Genomic DNA, 20,316 nt, shown 5'->3' with positions numbered 1-20,316 from the left:
AAGTCCTATGGTCACATCTAACTCCAAGGGCACAGGGACTGCAACCCTACCATGTGGTCAGAAGGAGGGCTAAAGGATAGTGAACAGTATGTATGACCACCACAGTAGGGGACTCAGACCCCTGGGGACGGAGATAAGGAAAGAGAACTGTTTCCCCTCAATAGGAAGAACTGAAGAGGTTGTGATTACTCTAATGGGCAAAGCATGGTTTACATGTGTGTGCAGAAGCTCTCCGGAAGTAAGCAAGGAAACTGTGCTGGAAATGGGGAGTGTGGAGTAAGAAATGTTGACTTTCCCTTTGTACCCTTTGTAGTGTTTGAGAATTTAACCATGACATTCATTTGCATGAATTCGTTGATGAGACTCAGTGTCCCCCATTCTAAGTATTCAGCAAAAAACAGTGTAAATGGTCAAAAGGAAGTCCAAAGAATTGAGTGCTTATGACTGGGAGTAGCCAGGCTCTGCCCCAAATAGAAACGTCCAGATGCTGTTGGGTGGACCTAGGGTTAAAGAACACTGCCCTGCCCCCAGACACCCAGCCAACACCTGCCCCACACATTTCCTGGAACTTATTGCTTCTCTAGAAGGAATAAAGAGGACTCTGACCCTGGTCCCCAAGACTCAGAACATTTTTTCTTCTATCCAAAGGCCAGCATCATGACACTTACTATGTCATCTCTGATTATAGAAGATAAGTAACAATAGAAATCATGCTCTTGACTCAGAGCAAGGAAGCCTAACATGCTAATTTCTTAAGAAATCTCAGATTTCCATCTAGGATCACTCCCCGCTACTACTCTGGGGCCCAGGAAGGGGTCTGGGGCAGAACAGGAGCTCAGGGAAGATGTCCCGGGAAATTGCAAGAAGCAGGAAGTTGCCCTCCCAGAGCCTGGTCTTGAAGACACTTTGCACCGTCACAAAAGGCCTGTGAACCAAAAGGCAGTTGGTTGTGCGAAGGATGAGAAGACCGAGTCACAGAGACACAGCCTAACTGGGGTGCATGATCCAAGGCCAAGCCTGTGGTAGTTCAGCTCCTCTCTCTGCTTTCCACCTCTAGGCATGTATCCACTGCCAGCTGTATGTGACCATGCAAGACTTGGGAAATGTCCCTCCTTAGAGAACCTTCTCAGGACAGGGCCTGGGAGCCCAGGCCAGAGCAGGCACTATGGGGAAGACAACCATGCATGCAAACCCTAAAAAGTATAAATGTGATGCATTCCCTCATTGTTCAACAAATATTTCATTAATATAATTCACCAAACGTTATTGGTCAGCAAGGAGCCCAAGAGCATGATAGGAAATGACGGAGGTACAAACACGTCTAAGAACAACCCACCCTCACCAGACCCACAGCCCAGGGGGAGCACGACACGCAACGAAGCACTAGGGTCCATGGCCCATTGAGACTCATGAGAGACAAAGGCATAGTTTGGGGGCACCCAGAAGAGGAAAGGACTAATTCGTCCTCCGGGTGTTCAGAGCTTTTCCTGGGGACTGATCCATGGTCTCCTTTGACAAGGAACTGGATAGAACCAGCCTCCTATAATTTTCTTTTCTCTAAGGTAGGCTGTGCTGCTGGGGAAGGGATATGAAGATTTTCCTAGAATTTCACAGGCAATGTGTCCTCAGGAACAGCACTGATAAAGAGTTCACGGTTCAGAAGGATGGCATAACAAAAAATAAATATTAGGTCTTCATCCCCATTCCTTACCCACAGCTCCCAAAGCACTGGAATCTCTGGAGTGATGAGTGCTTTTTTATGCTAATGCAATGACTGGTGGATAGCTTCTGGATGGGGGCTGGTTTCCAGAAAGTCCAAGACAGATGAGCAGGTTAGAACTTTCTGCCCCACCCCCGCCCCTGACCTCTGGAGAGGGCCAAGGGGCTGGAGATTGAATTCAATCACCATGGCCAATGATTGATCCACCTACATAAATGGAACTTCCATAAAAACCTCTAAATGACAGATTTCAGAGAGTTTCCAGGTTGGTGAACACATCAAGTTGCCAGGAGGGTGACATATCCAAAGAGAGCATAGCATGGAAGTTCCACACCCCTTCCCCTATGCATCTCTTCCACTGGGCTGCTCCTGAGTTGTATCCTTTGCAACGAACTGAAAATAGTAAAGTGTTTTCCAGAGTCCTGAGTCATTCTAGAAAGTGATCGACCATGGAGGGAGGGGCTTAACCACGTTGGGCAGAAGCATGGGTGATGTAGGGACCCCATAGTTGAGACTGCTGTCTGCACCTGCCTGAGCCCTTCAGCTTTGGAGGTCTGCATTAACGCTCAGATAGTGTCAGAATTGAACGGAATCACTGGACAGCCAGTTGGGGTTGGAAAAATGGAGAATTGGTTGATATGAGAAGAAAGCTTAACAGAAAGAGCTTGTGGGAGCATTTTCCATATCAGACTGATAAAAAGAAAGCCGTACACAGGTGTTTCGGTGCAGCTGCTGGAGGAGAGGTGCTGAGCAGTGTCCCCGCCCCTCCTCTTTTTGAGTGCCCCCCCGATGGACACAGAAGCTGCACCCCCAGCCTTTCCAGGCGCTGTCGTCATCCATCCAGTCCCACATTTTCACCTGGCAGCCAGATATTTCTGCCCCCTTGCCTCTCTTTAGTCCTACAACCACATTAGCCTTCTGAGGTCTGTTGTAACTTTTCATCCTTTCTTCTAGAAATTTGACTGTCCTCCCTTTTACCCAAAGCCAATAAAATCCCTCCCTCCCAGGGATCTGTCTCTTGCTTCTTTCTCTGTTCAAGCCAGTTGGAGGTTTTAAATAGGAACTAAAGTATCATGTCTTCCTGAAGAAGGTTTGTCAGACCCAGAGCTTTTCCATTTCCAAGAAATTAGAACTCTGGTGACTAACACAATATAATAAAAAATCATTTAAAAAAAAAAAAGAAATTAGAACTCACTCAAATTCACCTGAGCCAAAATTGTAAATTTATTATAAGGTATCGTGTTATCCTAGACAATAAAAAAGCAGGAAGGACAGTCAGATGGCGGTTGGTCCATGGAAGGACAGAGACCAGAACTGAAAAGCAGCCAGGGATTAAGGCTGCTGCCTGCTCAGGTCGTTCTCCAGCTCTTGGCGACCATATAATTTCTCAACACCATTTCACTGTGAATCTTCATTCCTCTCTCCACAGGGGCTTCTCTACTCTGCCCACGTAATGGAAGATGGTCCCACAGAGATCCCAGAATTTACCATTCCTCAGATTAAGCAACCATCAGATTTCTAACTCCAAAATCCCCAAAGAAGGGAATGTATTTCATGCTGCCCACGTGGAATATCAAATAGGTATACCCAGAGAGGCAGCCATGTAAGACCAATATGGCCACGAGATCCACCTGTATCGGAGGCACAGTTCTTAGAGAAAGGGGGATGCTGTCCTGGTTGGATGCCCCCCAGAACTTCACCGTAGCTGCATTTAGCATCCCAGTTACTTATTGGAACTCTTCATAGTCAACCTACAGAAAAGCTGGCAAGACCACTTGTGTGGGGAAAGAGATGTCCACAGCAAGGAGGGCAGTGCACACCTGTCCAGTCCTTTAGTCAACATTTTTTGTGGTTGGAGCAACTTCCAGGAGCAGCTGGAGATACAGGGTGGCCATTTGCAACCACTTGGGCTGGCACTGGAAGTAGACAAGCAGGAAATAGACCGGGATGCCACTGAGCAGGAACAGGAAGATGTACAGGAACTCAATCTGGGGGTGATCGATGATGGGTGCCAGCACCAGGTAGAGAGAAGCAAGGAGCATGATGACAGGGATGATGGTGGGGACCTGCCATGGACACAGAGACCTGGATGATGGAGAGGCACGGGACGTGGTTTATGGCCCCTGGGCTCTGTTCCTCCTGCCTGCCTGCCTGTCTTCCACCTGCCACCATCTCCCTCTTCCAGTCCCTGCCATAGTACCTTGCCTAGCAGAGAAGCCAACTGCCAGGTTACGGGGGCCACCCAAGGAGCCGGGGCTTTGGGACCCATCTTGGTCTTTTCTATGCTTTGTGAATCCTACTGTGTGTGAGCCTCCCTCAGTGTGCGTCTCCTGTTGTTCTCCCTCCGGGTCCTCCAGAGGAGAGATGAGTCCCCAGCAAGCAGAATCACTACCCTGTGACCCAGCTGTCCCTCACCCCCCAGGAAATACAGAAATTGTCTACCAAATATGACAGTGGCCACCTCTCACATTCTTACTCTAGCCCCCAGACAAGGATGTGGACCATCGATCTGCCTCATGCAACAGACTAGGGTTGAAAAAAGCCCAATGTTTATTCCAAAGTCTACCTTGTAAGGTCGAGGAAGATTCTTCTTCTTTATCCGCAAGTACAAGAGACAGCCAATGGTGGTTCCATAGGTCATCCAGCCCAGAAAGCTGAAAGGCAAACAGAAGCCACGTACTACCAGGCCCTGCCCTGGGTGGGCCTGCAAGAGGGGCTGGCCTAGCCTGGGGCAGAAGTGCAAGCTCTTCAGAGGCCTTTCAGCCACCCCCGGGCCCCTTGCCCACACAGGCTCAAGAAAGAAGGCAAGGCTGGGCACCAAGCACAAGATTGCACTGGAGGGTATTCCAGTCTTTCCTCTTCAGTCACAAAGTGACACATACACAAGCCCAGGCCCCCACTTGGCTTCAGATCGGGCCTTCTTTGACTGTCCCTGGCTGGACAGGAGAGGACAGTTTCCAAAGGGAGGGAGGAGCATCTGTGTGTCCAAGAAGAGTTTGGTGGAATCTCAAGGAGTCTGTGCTCTCTTCGGGGACCAGCACACTCATAGCAGAGCCTCCTACCTTAGAGTTGGTGGCAGGGCAGGCTGTTGAGCGCCCAGACAAGCCCCCGGCCTCTGCCCTCCCCAGTGTGGGTAGTTGAGGGGCTGATGGAGGTCTGATGAAAACCTCATCTGACCTTGGAGACAGGTCCAGATCAGGCCATATCTTGAGGCAGTCAAGACGGGGAGACAGTGTGTCCTCATTGGGATGGATCATCCTAGCATTCTCACTCTGTGCTGGAACATTCTCAGTGACATGTCCCAAATCTCAGTCTAAAGAAACCCTGGGCTCACCATGGGTTTGATTTTATTCTCACCATGTAATGATTTTATCCTTTCTCATGGGAAGAAGATAAAAAGAAAAACCGGGTCTGTTACTTAATGTTCCGAAGAAAGTTACATCAAGCACTGTATAGCCTGTTCCAGAAGATTAATTATACTTATGACAACAAAGAAGAGAGCACACGATGCATGAAAAATTACTCTGAGAGCTCCGTCTGCACCAGACGCTGCGCTCGCCTGTGAGGGTGAGGACGCACCCACTGACCCTGCTTCAGACGAGGTCATAAAATTATGGCTGGATGGCACAACAGCCCATCGTTCCTGCCCCAGGGAAGGTAATAAAGGGGGTCAGAACATCTCCCCCACTTGGATCCAATCACTGATTATACCTACCCAGCGTGGTTGTGGGTCTGCCTTGAGTTCACTAGAGATATGCTGGGTCAGAGTCCTGAGCACAGATCAGACTACAAAGGGAAAATCACGCCACAGCCAAGAGCTACAAGTAGTGGGGAGTAAAGGCTGCAGATAGCCGGAACATGATCTCAGCGACAGAAGAAAGGAACGAGGAAGAATAAAAACATGACAAAGACAACACAAGCCTTTTACTTGTCTGCCTCTTGGTGAAACATTTGTCTCACTGAATTTTGGAAAACAGGGCAAGAAAGGAGGGAAACACACTTAATTTTGGAAATGTAACTAGGAGGGAATGGCTGAAATGTGTGTACATGTGCAGGAGCCCTGAGCTCAGGCTTCCAGAAGCATGCATGTATGTATGTATGTATGCATGCATAGATGTGATAGTTACATATAGGGGCTTCCAGAAGCATGCACGCACATATTTATATATACACATGCATGTGCAGGAGCGTGCACACACGAGGGACTTCTACATGCATGTATGAGTGTATGTGAGTGTGCACACAAAAGGGCCATGAGATACCCAACATGGGAGGACAGTCTCACTTGCCTCAAGAAGTTCACGATGGTGCTGAAGTTTCCTGGGATGACCAGGACCAGAGCCACTGCGGCGGTAAATATCAGGGCCGGAGTTGGTGTGAGGCGATGAACATGAACCATGGACAGAAGTTGGGGCTGGGAGCAAAGCCAGGTGTCAGCCCACCAAGGGAGCCACAGCAGGTATCTGCCCCGGGAAGCTCCCAGTCCTCTTCCCCTGCCAAACTCACCCTGGACACCAGTGGGCCCAACCTAATAGTCCCCAGTCTCCACCGCTTCCGGATGTAGGTCTCTGTGGCTCAACTGGGGTGAAACCAGACCCAGAGGGCGGCATAGGGGGCTTATCCCTCTAGACCAGCCAAGACCCAAATAGCTTTGGATGTGGGCTGGAGTGTAGAGCGCTGAAGCAAGGTGCCTGCCGGGTCGTTCAGCTTTCTATTGCTCAAGACAGGAAGAGGGACCAAGGGAGGGAAGATGGAGGAGTGGGGAAGAGGGGGGCGGACCGTTATGGACGGAGCATGGAGTGGGGTTGTGGCTTATCGTGGTAGACTGAATTATTACTCAGCAGACAGTCAGTCTCCCTCTCCCACCTCTATGGGAGAAACACTGTCTAGTTCCCCATTTGTTGATGCTGGGCTTGGCCAACGAAACGTGAGCAGGAGTAACACAGCTGAGGCTCAAAATACCCTCGTGGGTTCTGGCTTGATCTCTTGAACCCCTGCCACCTGCTCTAGGCAAAAACATGCTTTGGCCTGGGTGCCTGAGACAAGAGCAGACTCACAGTCCCAATGAGAAAATCTGAGCACAAACCCCAGGCTGAAGCCGAGCCTTGGTGGACCGAGGGACTGGTGAACGGCGTGCAATGCTTGCTGCTGTCAGCCCCGGAGATCTGGGAGCTGGCTGCTCTTCAGCGTCATGGCTGCAAAAAGCTGCCAGAAGGCCAGAGCCCCTGGGGGGTGGGCCCTGAGCGTGCACACTGGCTCCGCTCCTGTGGCTCCGCCCCGCTGCCCCCACACCACTGGAGCAGACAAACATCCCCATCACCTGCAAGCCGCACAGTGGGACCAGGATGGTGAGCTCCCCAAACCTGGAAGTCAAAGGACTGGAGTTTAAATGGAGATGCACGGGATGCTTTAATATCCCATTCTTAGAAAGAACAGGGCTCTGTCTTGTAGGGGAAAGCCTGGCTTGAGCTCAGAGCTAAGCTCAGGCAGGAGAAAGCTTAGCCTCTGCAGTCCTTCCAGTTTCCTCCCACGCCCCCACCCCCTTGCCCAGCCCGGACCCCAACTCTCACCATGTGGCCTTCTCTGGCAGCCACATAGCACACACGGCTTCCGCCGAAGAACGTCCCATTGACAGAGCCAAATGTCGAGAGTGTGACAGCCAAGGGTACCAGCCAGGCCCAGGCTCCCAGCACCTGGTTCCTAGGACAACAGAGGAATCAAGGGAAGGAACTCCAGCAGCAAACTGGAGGCCAACCACCAGGAAACAGAGCAAGCAAAACATCTAGAGGCAAGTTGAAATACACGTGGGCCACTATCCTTCCCCAACCTGGATTGTCCGCCCCGTGGCCAAGGCACACGTCACGTGACTTACTCACCCCCAGCTCACAGCCATAGCATTGGAGGAAAGGATCTCATTGGGCGACAACACTAGCAGGTAACTGATGTTGACCAGGAGGTAGAGGCTGGTGACCAGAGGGATGGCGATCATGAGTGCCCACACCAGGTTTTGCTGCAGAGATCCGGGAGAAGAGGCCACATGTTAGGGGCGAGGTCCTTCTCAGGTCCCCAGAACAAGCTTGTCTGTGTAGTGCTGAGCTCATCCTGGCCACAGGGACCATGCCAGGCCCTGGGGACCACTCAGGCTGTGAGCCCCTCCTCCATGTGCTCACAGGCCCGTGGCATGGACCACAAACAGCAGGTGTGCTGGGAGACCCTGCGGGACACTCACCAGTCAGAGCAGTGGGGGCACAGACGGGCTAACAGGAGTGGGGAGGGGAGAAGAGCTATCAACTTCCAGAATGAACAGGGCCTTATGCTGGGCTCTCCTTGAAGAAGGGAAGAGATTCAGGGAGGTGGGGTTGGGAGGCATTCCCAGCAGGGGAGACTGTGAGAGCAGAGACACAGAGAAGGGACAAGAAAGTTAAAGATATTTGTTCTTGGCTGTTCATTGCTCTTTCCAGCTGGAATATTCCAAGACCACCGTGCCAACCGCACCTAGTTTCTGGGTCTCCAGGACTCAGGTCCCATTACTCCCACGGGTTCCACTCTGCCCCTCAGTCTCCTCAACTGGAAATTAGGGGACACTGGGGATCTGTAAAGTGGGACTCCCCACTGCTCTGCCTCTCTGTAAGGTGTGAGGGTCAGTAAAGAGGAAGGGAAAGAAGGACTGGGGGCTGCGGGCACTTGGAGCAATCTGCACTGTTGGAGCCTAAGTGCCAATCTGAACCTTGGTCTCCCAACAAAGGTACTGAGGGGCGCTGGATGGCTCAGTTGGTTAAGTGTCTGACTCTTGGTTTCAGCTCAGGTCATGATCTCAGGGTCGTGAGATCGAGCCCTGCGTCGGGCTCTGCGCTCAGTGCAGAGTCTGCTTGGGATTCTCTCCCCTCTCCCTCTGCCCCTCCTGCTCATGCTCGCGCACACTGTCTCTCTCTCTAAAATACATAAATAAATCCTTAAAAAATAATAAAATAAAGGGACTAAGCAGGCACCCAATAAAAATGGAGGGATCCATGAAAACTGGGTAAAGCAGAGTGTACTCCCTCCCACTTCACACCCCACGTCCTGGTCATCATTCTGGAGCCAGGAGCAAATGGAGGGAAGGGGTCTCCCTCAGGCCCACAGAACTCTACTCAACATTCCCCAGGCATGAGCCACCCTGGATAGACATCTTCAGACTCCAAAGTAGGAGCACACTTTGAAGAAGAAAAAGCATGTCTATGACACCCCCAGCCTCATGGAGGGCTTTCTCTAGATGTCCTTTGGCTTACCTCGTGAGGCACAAGTAAGCACTGGTGAGCCCAGAGCCTCCCCCATCGGTACCAAACCTGTCATTTCTGTTACCGACACTGACAATGTAACATGAAATGAAACAGAGAAGAGGCAGGGAGGTCTCCTCCAGACTTGGCACGGCTCTGTCCCTGGGAGGGCTATCCCACAGTCCCACACAAACATCCTTGCCCACCGCTAGGTAAGACCCTCCCCCATTTAAGCATCTGCCCCTGGTTAGCGTATCTTCCGTTCTTCAACAGTATATAAAAAGCAGTTTCCAGAGCTTTCTGCCGGGGCCAAGATCTCCCCACAGAAAACACTGGAGGAAAGCATGGAAGGGAGAGCATGGGGGCACTGAGGACAAAATACTGATCTCAGGGTCTGTCCTCTTGTCCCCTTCACACGTCTTTGAGACACAAACGTGCTGTTCTTTCGGGTCTCTGGGTTCCTGTTCACACTGCTTCTGCATAGCGGTTTTGCCACGAAGCTCATCGGCCCTTCATGTTCAGGTCTAGCCCTCCATTTGCAGGAGGCCCACTTGACTGCCCTGCCTCATGGGGATCTCTTTTTTCTGAGTTGCAGCAGCAAGTGGAGGCAAGCTTTACTATATCCAAGCCTGTCCTATCCTGTCCTGTCCTCTAAGGGCAGGGGCCTGGTAGGGTGACCAATTCATCCCAGTTTGCCTGAGACTTTCCTGCTTTTAGCCCCAAAACTCCAGCATCCCTGGGAACTCTTCAGCCCCAGGCAACCAGGATGGCTGGTCAGCTGAGCTAGCAGGTCACATGACAGACATGTGCAAGGGAAGCCAGTAGGACGACAATGGATTCTCACATAAAATGGGTCCTTCCAGGCCCCCTCCAGCTCTCAAATCTGGGGATCTGGAAGCAAAGGAAGTTGTCCAACCACCATGTAGGCATGGCAGCAAATTCCTCATGGTCCCCATCCTGAAAGTGTGTTCTGCCTGGGTCCAGAAGCCACCATTTATACCAAAGATGGGCTGGGGGAGTAGAGTCCAGGGTTGCCCCTCCTGTGGGCCTCGTCGTGGGGGGCCCTCAGCAGGTAAGCACCCATCATGCACGACCCAGCCACATGCCAAGTCACAGGGAAGGGGACCTCATATGCTTTTGAACTTGACTCATCTTGGACAGCCCACCTGCCAGCTAATGAGCTATGACAGTAAAGACCCAAGGGGCACCACAAGAACAGTGGGATTTCCTGGTTTCATTGTGAACACTTTGATTCTTCACTCAAATTCTAGGGCACCTGGCATAAGGCTGGCCCAGGTTTGGCATGGGTTCTCCAGTTTCTTGAAAAAAAGTGTGACACAAAGATAACATGTGATTCAGAGGGCAGAGTTAGAATCAGCATTTCAAATGCCCAGCATTCAGAAGCATGGCTTTGTTTTTGCTTTGAAACCCACGTTTGTCAAAAATGCTCTCTATACAGCAGAGGTCAGCAAACCACAGCCTGTAGACCAAATCCAGCCTGCTGCTTGTTTTTGTAAATAAACTTTTCTGGGGGCACAGCCACACTTCCTGTGGCTGTTTTCATGCTACAACAGAGTTGAGTAGTCTTGATAGAGACTTAAAATATGAACGGTCTGATCTTTTACAGAAAAACTTGGTTAATCAGTGCTCTGTGGCATGGGAGCTTGTCTCACTCACCTTTGGGCCCCTTGCTCTTTCCCTGGATCAGCTCTGAGCCCAGGGCCTGGGTTCAGAGAGAGTGGTCTACTCCCCATGAACTCCCTATAGCCCCCACCCCACCCCAGAGCCAACCGGAGCACACACTAGCCATTCACCTGAAATTACAGCTGTTGATTCTCCATCCACAAGTGACTATGCCATTTGATACCTTAAAGCCCCGTGAGGTCGATGGGGCAGCTATGATGATCCTGTTTTACAGGCAAGGAACCGAAGCTCAAGGATTTACATGAACGAATAAAAACTAGGTCCCAAGTCTCCTGGCCCTCACCCCCGTCTCTCTCTGCTCTTGGACTTCAGTCTCCAAGCTCCTCTTCTCCTCCCAAATTCTCCCAAACCCCCCCTCCAGGGAGCCTTAATTGACAGCTGAGACATGTAAAGGCCCTTGAGCCAGCCTTGAGGATGTAGAGGAAAAGATTCCGTTCCCATCCTCTGAGAATTAAAGACTCTTGCAGGAAAAAAAGAAAAGAAAGATAGAAAACAAGTCGCAACCTAAGCAGATATATTTACACCAAAGAGTTAATTTCCGTAATAACTCAAGAGTCCACATGTTCCAGCTGTCAAGATAGATAACAAGCTGAGTCATCAAGCATGGCCTCTTGCTAGTCATATGACTTCAGAATCACTTCCCCCTTTCTAAACCTCAGTTTTCCCATGTGGAAAACGGGGTAAGAGTACCTACCTCACAGGGCAAATGAGACCTCAGGTGTCATCCTATCAAGTTCCGTGCTCACTTGGGAAGTTATTATTCATATAATTCCATAAACAAATTAAGGTAGATGGGGGGGCTGGCATTCATGACTGCAAAAAGGGAGCCCCCATTTTCAGCTGATGTCTCGTGGTTTTAGTCAGCTCAAGTAACAGTACCTGGAACTGCTGACATCTGGAGATTTCATGGCCTGAAGAAGCATCACGGACTCACCTTCGGATTCTTGAGCTCCTCTACCACGTAGTTGACATTATTCCAGCCATCGAAGGACCACAGGCCCTGGTAGAAGGCCATGCCGATGCGCCCGGCCTGCTGCGTGGTATTGTGGAAGGCAAACAGAAAGGCTTCCGTGTAGCCACGGCCCTGGCCCAGCACCACAGCCCCACCCCCCACGATGACCAACAACGAGAACACTTTGGCGACCGTGCACACATTTGTCAGCATGGTGGCCAGCCGCGAGCTCCAGCAGTTGACCAGCATCAGCAACAGGATGCAGGTGGCAGCCACGCCCTTGAGCACAGCCTGGGGCATCGAGGAGCAGCCAGGGTAAAACGGAGCCACCGCATACTCAGCAAAGCTCAGAGAGACAGCAGCGATGGCAGCTGGTCTGAACAACAGCACAAACGTGTAGATAACCAGGAAGGCTGGCAAAGAGCCAAAGATTTGCAGGATATAGGCATACTCCCCCCCGGATTTGGGAACCAGGGCACCCAGCTCAGCATAGCACAGGGCACCCATCGTGGCCAGGAGACCACAGACTGCCCAGACCACCAGACTGGCCCCGGGGCTGCCTGTGTAGACCAAGACCCCCTGTGGTGACATGAAGATACCAGAGCCGATCATGCAGCCCGCAATCAGGGACACCGCACTCCACAAGCCAATCTCCCTCCTCAGCCTTAGCCCCCCACCACCTGGCTCCCGTCCTGCCACCCCCTCACTGCCATCTCTTTCCTGACTTCTCTCCATCTCAGGACTTCAACAGTCGCTGTGTCTGGTTGAGCAGAAGCAGATGCTCTGATAGATCATCTGTCTTGAGAGCTTCCTGCAGGAGTTAATGATTACAGCACTTGAGGAAATCTGAACCAGAGACCAGACAGCCAGGGCATGGCATTTAGAAGGGACTGAGCTTTCACTGAGCTATCAGTCCAGGATACACAGTTTGCGGGAGCCGTTGGCCAAGGTCACCCAGGAAAGATCAAGGGAAGGAAAGAGGGATTTAGTAGACATCCCTGCTGCCCAGTTCCACAGCAGTGTGCGTGGAGTAACTGCTGGGTGAGTGCTCTGCGCCAACAGGGAGAATGCTGAGCAACCGCACATCAGAAACCGAAAAAAAATCTGCAGTAATTTTATCAGCCAAGCAATAAAAGCCCTATTTTATCAGGATTCCAATTAAAATTGCATGAACCCTGCTTTAAGGAAGAACCGAGATGATCAAAAAAGAGAATTCAAATATTACAGAACAGAGCTTGTACCCCTAGCAGGAAGGGAGCAGGTGGTGAAAAGTGAGGTATAGGGACTGGAATGGGACCTGCATTCAAATGCCAGCTCTAGCCCCTCACAGTGTGAACTCAGACAAGCTCTCTGAACCCCACCCTACTCATCTGTCAATTAATTACAGCACCCACCACATAGGGTTATTCTAAGGATTAAATAGCATAGTCCATTCAAAGTAGCTAGAATAGTAGGTGAAATGGAGTAGGCTTTCCTTAAATGTTAGCCATTACTATGTGCCTAAGAGTTTCATTAGTTCCCTGGTTTCAGATATATATATATATCTGATATACATATTTAATATATACATAAAATATATATTTCACTGATTTATGAATAATGTTCATTTTGGGATATAGTGTATCTTTTTTAAAATTAACCCTCCCTTATATTTTTAAAATCTTGGGTTATAGAACCTTTACTAGTGCTGTTATAGAAAGGTCAGTGAAATTCACTAGCATTTGGAGGCGAGATGCTGACACCCAAAGTGGGCAGAAAGGTACTTGCAGTCTCCCACACAGGCGGACTAGCTCAAGGCAGCCATATGGGCTACTTGGATCTCATGTACATGCACGATTAATAAAGCTCTTGACAGATGCAGGAGCTTTGCTGTTAGCGGTTCCTGGGGTGTCCACCCTCCCCTTGCTGCATGGAAGCCTACTTGGCATTGAAATGTAGAGCCGTCTTCTTCAGAAAATCCTGAAGAGGGGGCTCTCCAGGATTCAGAAGGAGGTCCTCCAAGATTCCTACCCAGTAGGAAGAGAGAGAAAAAGGCAGAGAAGTAATTAAGAAGAAACGGAGCTAGAAGAATTGGAGGGAGAGAAGATAAGAAAGAGTAGAGTCCCAAAAATTCAGGAAAGAAAATGAGCTTCCTCCCTGGCCATACCAAAGTAGTAAATAAGCCACTCAAATGTCAACCCTCTCCTCCTCCAGGGGCTGTTGCTAGTGGGTGCCAACTCCAGAGTCAGAGGACGGTCCACAAGACCACCCTCACCTCTCATATCAATGGCGAATATGGAGGTTCCCAAGACTGTCCTTATGTTCAATAATTTGCTAGGAAGCTTCACAGCACTCACAAAAAGCTTTTATACTCAAGTTATGTTTTATGACACTTAGAGGATCCAGATTAATGTCATCCAAGGGAGGAAATACATAGGGCAGAATCCAAGAGAATTCCAAACATAGAGCTTTCAGTTCTCTTCCACGTGGCGTCAGGACAGCATTATTCTCCAGGCGTTCATGTGTGACAATAAGCCCATCATACACCCAACCAGGGAAGCTCACCCGAGCCTTGGTGTCCACTCTTTATTGGGGTTCTATCACATTGACGTGGTTGACTGTTCATGTGGCTGACTTCAGTTTCCAGCCCCTCAGGTCAAGCTGATATTCCATGACCCAAAGCCCCTATCCAAAAATCACACTGTTAATATCTGGCTGGCCCAAGGCCCCCAGGCAAATAAAGACACGGCAATCAGGCATGACATTCCAAGAGCTTAGAGATTACCTCCCAGAAGCTGAAGGCAAGGGCCAGACCCCTCTTTGGGCAAGATTAAATTCTTTACTACAAAGATGTGGAGGTACCCGTGACCTGAGGAACATTGTGAAAACCTAAAGACTGTTTTGAATGACTCATCTTGTCAAGCAGTGTGTCTAAAGAGGAGGACCCTAAATGCCAGGCTAAGGAGCTGGAACCAGCCAGGAATGGAGGGAAGAGGATGATGAGGGGAAGCCTCAGGGCTCTTCCTGAATGGAAGGAACTAGGGACTCTGAAGTTCTATGGGCTTCAATGAGCAACTTCCAGAATCTGACACGTGTGGTCTTCAGCTCCAGGGGCAGACCTGCCCATAAGGAAGGGATCTCTGTAGCAGAGCTGAGCCTATATGGCGTCCCTGTGCTGCCACCACAGGTGATGGGGTAGCAGATGGACCCAGTCTGAGACTCAGTCGGATGGATGTTTTAGGAAGAAATCCACCACCCAAGAGCCAGAGAACTGTGTTTTACATCATTGTGCCTTCAATGGGATGTGTATTAGTTCCCTTTCCCTTCAGGAAAATGGGGCTGATGATTCTCCCACAAAAGTGTTCGTGAGAATAGACCAAACGCCCTCAGGTCCCATTATCCTATGGAGATGAATGAAGTTATGTTAGTCAAAGAAATAACGGCTGAAAACTTTCCAAATTTGATGAGTAAACATTAATTTACCTATCCAAGAAGTTCAACTCCAAATAGAATAAACTCAAAGAAATACACAGACACCTCAGAATCAAACTATCAAAAGTCAGACCGTGAGAGCATCTGTAAAGCATCGAGAAAGAAGCAAATCATCTGGTACGAGTGTTCCTCGACAAGATTAACAGCCGATTTCTCATCAGAAACCATGGAGGCCAGAAGGCAGTGAGATGGCATCTCCAAAGAGCTGGGGGGGGGGGGGGAAGGTCAGCCAAGGATTCTATTTCCAGTAAAAGTCCCTTTTAAGATAAAAAAGAAATGAAGAAATTCCCAGATAACCAACAGCTGAGATCTTCATTTCTAGCGGACCTGTCCTCCAAGAACTGCTAAAGGGAGTCCTTCTGGCTAAAATGAAAGGACACTAAATGGTAACTCAAATCCACACAAAGAAATAAAGAACGCTGATAAAAATATCGGCATAGACAAATATAAAGACAATGTTAATGTATTTTTTGTTTTTACCTCCTCTTTTTTCCTATCTAATATATTTATTTATTTATTTATTTGAGAAAGCGAGCACATGTGCAGGGGCAATGGGTAGAAGGAGAGNGGGAAAGAGAGACTCAAGCGGACTCCACGCTAAGCAGGGAGCCCGACTCGGGGCTCCAGCCCATGACACCGAGATCATGACCTGAGCTGAAATCAACAGTTGGACACTTAACAGACTACGCCACCCAGGTGGCCCTTTCCTACCTAATTTAGAAGAAGACCACAAACAGTGCTGGGGCACAGGATATCTACGTGAAGAAGAATTAATTGGCACCTGTCTCACATTATATATAAAAATTAATTCAGAATGGATCAAAGGCCTAAATGCAAGCTCTAAAATTGTAAAACTCTTAGCAGGAAACATAGTTGCAACTCTTCATGACCTTGGATTGAACAATGGTGTTTTAACTACCCCACCAAAAGCATATGTTACAAAAGAAAAATAAATGGGACTTCATCAAAATGTAAAACTTTTGTGCATCAGATGGTGTCAAAAAAGTGAAAAGAAAACCCGCAGAAAGAGGGGCGCCTGGGTGGCACAGCGGTTAAGCGTCTGCCTTCGGCTCAGGGCGTGATCCCGGCGTTGTGGGATCGAGCCCCACATCAGGCTCCTCTGCTATGAGCCTGCTTCTTCCTCTCCCACTCCCCCTGCTTGTGTTCCCTCTCTCGCTGGCTGTCTCTATCTCTGTTGAATAAATAAATAAAATCTTTAAAAAAAAAATGAAAAGAAAACCCGCAGAAAGGGAAAAAAGAAAACCCGCAGAAAGGGAAAAAAAAACTTGCAAAACTTAAACCTGACAAGAGTCTAGTATTCAGAGGATAGAAAGAACTCTTACAACTCATCGACAACAACAACAACAACAACCCGAAACAATCCAATTTAGAAATGGGCAAATGATTTAAGACTTTTCTCCAAAGAAGACAGTCGAATGGCCACCAAGCACATGAAAAGACGTCCCATATCATTCGTCATTAGGGAAATGCAAATCAAAACTACAATGGGATACCTCTTCACACCCCCTAGATGGCTAAAATTGAAAACCAGAGAACGTGAAATTTTAATGAGGATGTGGAGAAATGTGAACCCTCGTACGTTGCTATTAGAAACATAAAATGGGGGGCGCCTGGGTGGCATAGCGGTTAGGCGTCTGCCTTCGGCTCAGGGCGTGATTCCGGCGTTATGGGATCGAGCCCCACATCAGGCTCCTCTGCTATGAGCCTGCTTCTTCCTCTCCCACTCCCCCTGCTTGTGTTCCCTCTCTCGCTGGCTGTCTCTATCTCTGTCGAATAAATAAATAAAACCTTTAAAAAAAAAAACATAAAATGGGATCACCACTGTGGAAACAATTTGCAGTTCCTCAAAATGTAAACATAAACTTACCATATGCCCCAGCAATTCCATTTCCAGACATAGGCCCAGAAGAACTAAGGACATAGTCACCCAAGAACTGTACACAGGTGTTTACAGCAGCATGATTCTTAATAGCCAAAAGGTGGAAGCAAACTCAATGTCCATCGATTGATGAATGGATAAATAAGATGTGGTCTATCCGTACAATGGAATATTATTGGACCATAAAAAGAACGAAGTGCCGATACATGCTACTGCATGGATGAGCCCTGAAGCATGGTGCTCAGAGCAAGAAGCCAGACATGGAAGCCACATTTCATTACGTGACTGCATTTCTAGAAAATGTCCGGAATAGTCCAATCCGAGGGACAGAAAGTGGATTAGTGGTTGCCAGGGGCTGAGGGGGTTGCCGGGGGCTGCTTCATAGGAACGGACTTTCTTTCTGGGGCAATGAAAATATTCTGGAATTCTATCGTACCGATGAATGTCCAATATTATGGATGTACTAAAAATCACTGAACTGTACCTTTAAAATGGTTAAAATGGCAAATTTTATGTTATGTTAATTTTACCTCGATTTTGTATGTAAAAAATCAATTAGCTGCGAGGCTTTGGAAGAAGCAAGTACAAGTGAGGGGTCAGTCTCAACGCCTGCGTTCTGTTGCCTGTAAGGGAAATCCGCCTCTGTGCCCCCCACACCAAGGGAGCAAGAAGGCCTGTCTTTCCCTGTGGTTCTCCTTCCCCAGCATCCCCAAGGCCCCCGGGGGTGCTTATACTGCTCTGGGAGCCAGTCTTCCTGCTAATCAGCTCCTCCGCTGTTAGCGCAGAAGGAGACACCCAATGAGTCCTAGCTTCTAGAGAGCCCCATCTGCTGGCCTTGGCTTCCTTCACTACAGAACGTATGTGGAGTGCCCAGAAAATCGCATGCTGTGGAGACAGGAGACTGTTTATAAATGCAAACTTTTTATCTAAAACAAGCTAAATATTAACCTACCGCCATGAGGCACAAAGGTACCCCCCACTGAGCCACGGAAGGCGCAGGCCCTAGAGATGAACTGCTCCAGTACCATACTGCTTACGGGTGAGGACACAGAAGGGCAAAGTAGGGCACTACAGGGCCCTGGCCACAGGGTCAGCTCTGACTCCATCCGTGTGGAGTGATGACCGCAGCCTCCACGCACATGAGGGAACCGCAGTCCCAGGAGAGCAGGTCAAGACCAGAGCCACGTCAGTAGCCCTTCCAGAGATTTCTCTCTCTTCTGAGCTTCCATTGCTTCTGTATCCTCTATAGCATTTGTCACCTTCTCTTTCATTTTCCAATTATTTACTTGATTTTTTAATTTCCCCTCTCACCAGGTGAGCTCCTGGAAGTTGGAAACAGGTCTCATTTGTGTCTATACATTTTACAGCTGAGCCCAGCAAGAGGGATCAGGAAATGTTTTCTGGAGGGATGAGACAGTGAGTAAATAAATGAACGAGTGAGCAAATAGATTAGAGATAAGCCAATAAACGTGTAAAAGTATGGATAAGAGAAGGTGTGAATGAACAAACTCCCACTGAGCTCTGAATCCAGAGATGTAAGTGTGAGGACCAAGTGATTGGTGCCCACGACCTGGCTGGGATTTCATGAGGCCCCCTGGGCATGGTGGGATGTGGCTCAGAAAAAGCTTGTAGCACTACCCAGGCCTGGAGAATAGTCCATGAGAAGTTCAGAGTAAGGACACAGTAGAATGAGCCCCCAGGCAGAACCCCCAAGGATGCTGCCTGGAACAGTCTAGAAGAGGCTGGTCATTCTGATTGCTAATTAAACACTGGGATCTCACCAGAGGCTCACCTGTGTTGTCCCCAGTCTATGCAGCATGGTTGACATACTCTGCCCATCCATGAGCTCCAGAAGAGTCCATACCCAGTGAAAGCTTGAACAAGCCTCTTGCTAGGTCCTTGCAGACAAGCACAGAACTCTCTTCCCCTCTGACTGTCAGGGGTCCTGATTTCTGCTCCTCTCAGCCTCCAGGTGGCCTCATCCCCTCTTCTCTTTCATACCTGACCCCAACTACACAGAACCCTAGGTTGACCTGGTTGAGGGAACCCCTCAGTCCTCACACCTCTGCCTGCCCAGGCCCCTGTTCATCCATTCCAGCCCCAATCTAACGCTTCTGCCTGGCTCTGGCTCATGCTTTGGACCTTCCCAGAAGGAGCATAAGAAAGAACAGGCAGAAAGAAGCTAAAGACATCTTCCCCTCTTCCACTTGATCAGAGCACGGTCGCAGCTATGCAGCCAGCCTATGTACTATCCGTAGGAGGGGATGGGAGGAGGCAGCTGGGGCCTGACTCTGGGCAAGCACTCTGGTCCCCAACCTGTTATTGTAGGTCCCCTCCCACGTCATTCCATTTTTCTTCTCCCCGCTTGGAAAAACAGTTTTTCTTGGCCTAACCATGCCTTCAGAAGTGCAAGTCCAGGCACAGTGCTCAGACACAGTTTCTCGGAGCTGTGGTCACAAGGAGCCTTTTAGGAATTCGTGGGACTCACAGACCCAGGCAACAAGACCCCAGGTTAGGCTTCCAGGTGAGGTGGAATGCAGCAGCCCGGGGACCAGCACTGGGCATTTGACACCCTGGACAGTATCAGAGCCTGTTATTTCCAGGAAAAATCCTTTCAGGAGCATCCTGGGAAACACACAGTAGGTAGGAATAAGGTCTAGCCACAATTTCTGAAGGCTCTGTGGACCCACAGCCACATGACAGAGTCGGGGAATGTGATTGTCAGTTCAGAGATCTCCAGTAGGTCCTGGCCTTTCTCTGGGCCTGGAGGTCCCCATCTGTCCAAAGCAAGTACAGTTGGCACCATGCCTCTATATTTCAGCAAAGCAGGGCAAAGAAGAAGCAGTTCCTGCCCTCCCCACTGAACATGGCATTTCCCACCTGACGGCTCTGCGAGTACAGCCGGACCCCGCCCCACCCACCCCTGCCGGAGAGTAACCTTGGTGCTTCCTCTGCTCCCCATCGCCAGAGGGTTGACACAGGGGCCTGGCCTGTGAGCTGCCGCCCCCTAGTGGTCCCTGGGGAGGGATGGCGAGAACGGGACACAGGAGAAGGGGAGAGGGAAAAAGAGAAGCCTCAAAGCCTAGGACAGGCAGAGGGAGATGGAGGAGGGAGGGCATGGGAGAAGGGGTGACTGGAGGGGAAAGTGACCCTGGGTGAGCATCCTGTCCCCTGGGCGGTTCCCCACGCAGCCGCTATTCCCACCTGATTTGTCCGTCAGCTCAGGGAGCTCTACCAGGTGGGTGTGACCAGGGCTCTCACCTCCAGAACTCTCCCCGTGTTGGGAATTCCTGAGCTCTCTGGGTTTTGCTGG

General features: G+C 49.7%; 1 protein-coding gene across 5 annotated transcripts; it reads right to left on the bottom strand.

The window, feature by feature from the left end:
• Positions 1–2,923: 2,923 nt before the first annotated feature.
• On the bottom strand, positions 2,924–12,367 carry LOC103671699 (b(0,+)-type amino acid transporter 1). 5 transcript variants are annotated; one of them, XM_008700386.2, is made up of 6 exons: positions 11,615–12,367; positions 7,597–7,730; positions 7,291–7,420; positions 6,010–6,134; positions 4,287–4,374; positions 2,924–3,786 (listed from the first exon to the last, which is right to left on the bottom strand). In XM_008700386.2, exons 1-6 carry the CDS (start codon positions 12,365–12,367, stop codon positions 3,553–3,555), a joined length of 1,464 nt encoding a protein of 487 aa, XP_008698608.1. In that variant the 3' UTR covers positions 2,924–3,552. The 5 variants fall into 5 exon arrangements, with proteins under 5 accessions (XP_008698608.1, XP_008698607.1, XP_008698610.1 ...); XM_008700387.2 differs by having other exon boundaries at positions 3,565–3,805; XM_008700385.2 differs by lacking the exon at positions 6,010–6,134 and having other exon boundaries at positions 2,924–3,805.
• Positions 12,368–20,316: the final 7,949 nt, after the last annotated feature.

This window comes from Ursus maritimus, unplaced genomic scaffold (assembly GCF_017311325.1).
Source record: "Ursus maritimus isolate PB19 unplaced genomic scaffold, ASM1731132v1 scaffold_6, whole genome shotgun sequence".
Lineage (NCBI taxonomy): Eukaryota > Metazoa > Chordata > Mammalia > Carnivora > Ursidae > Ursus > Ursus maritimus.
This window is presented reverse-complemented; position numbering and strand designations above follow the sequence as displayed.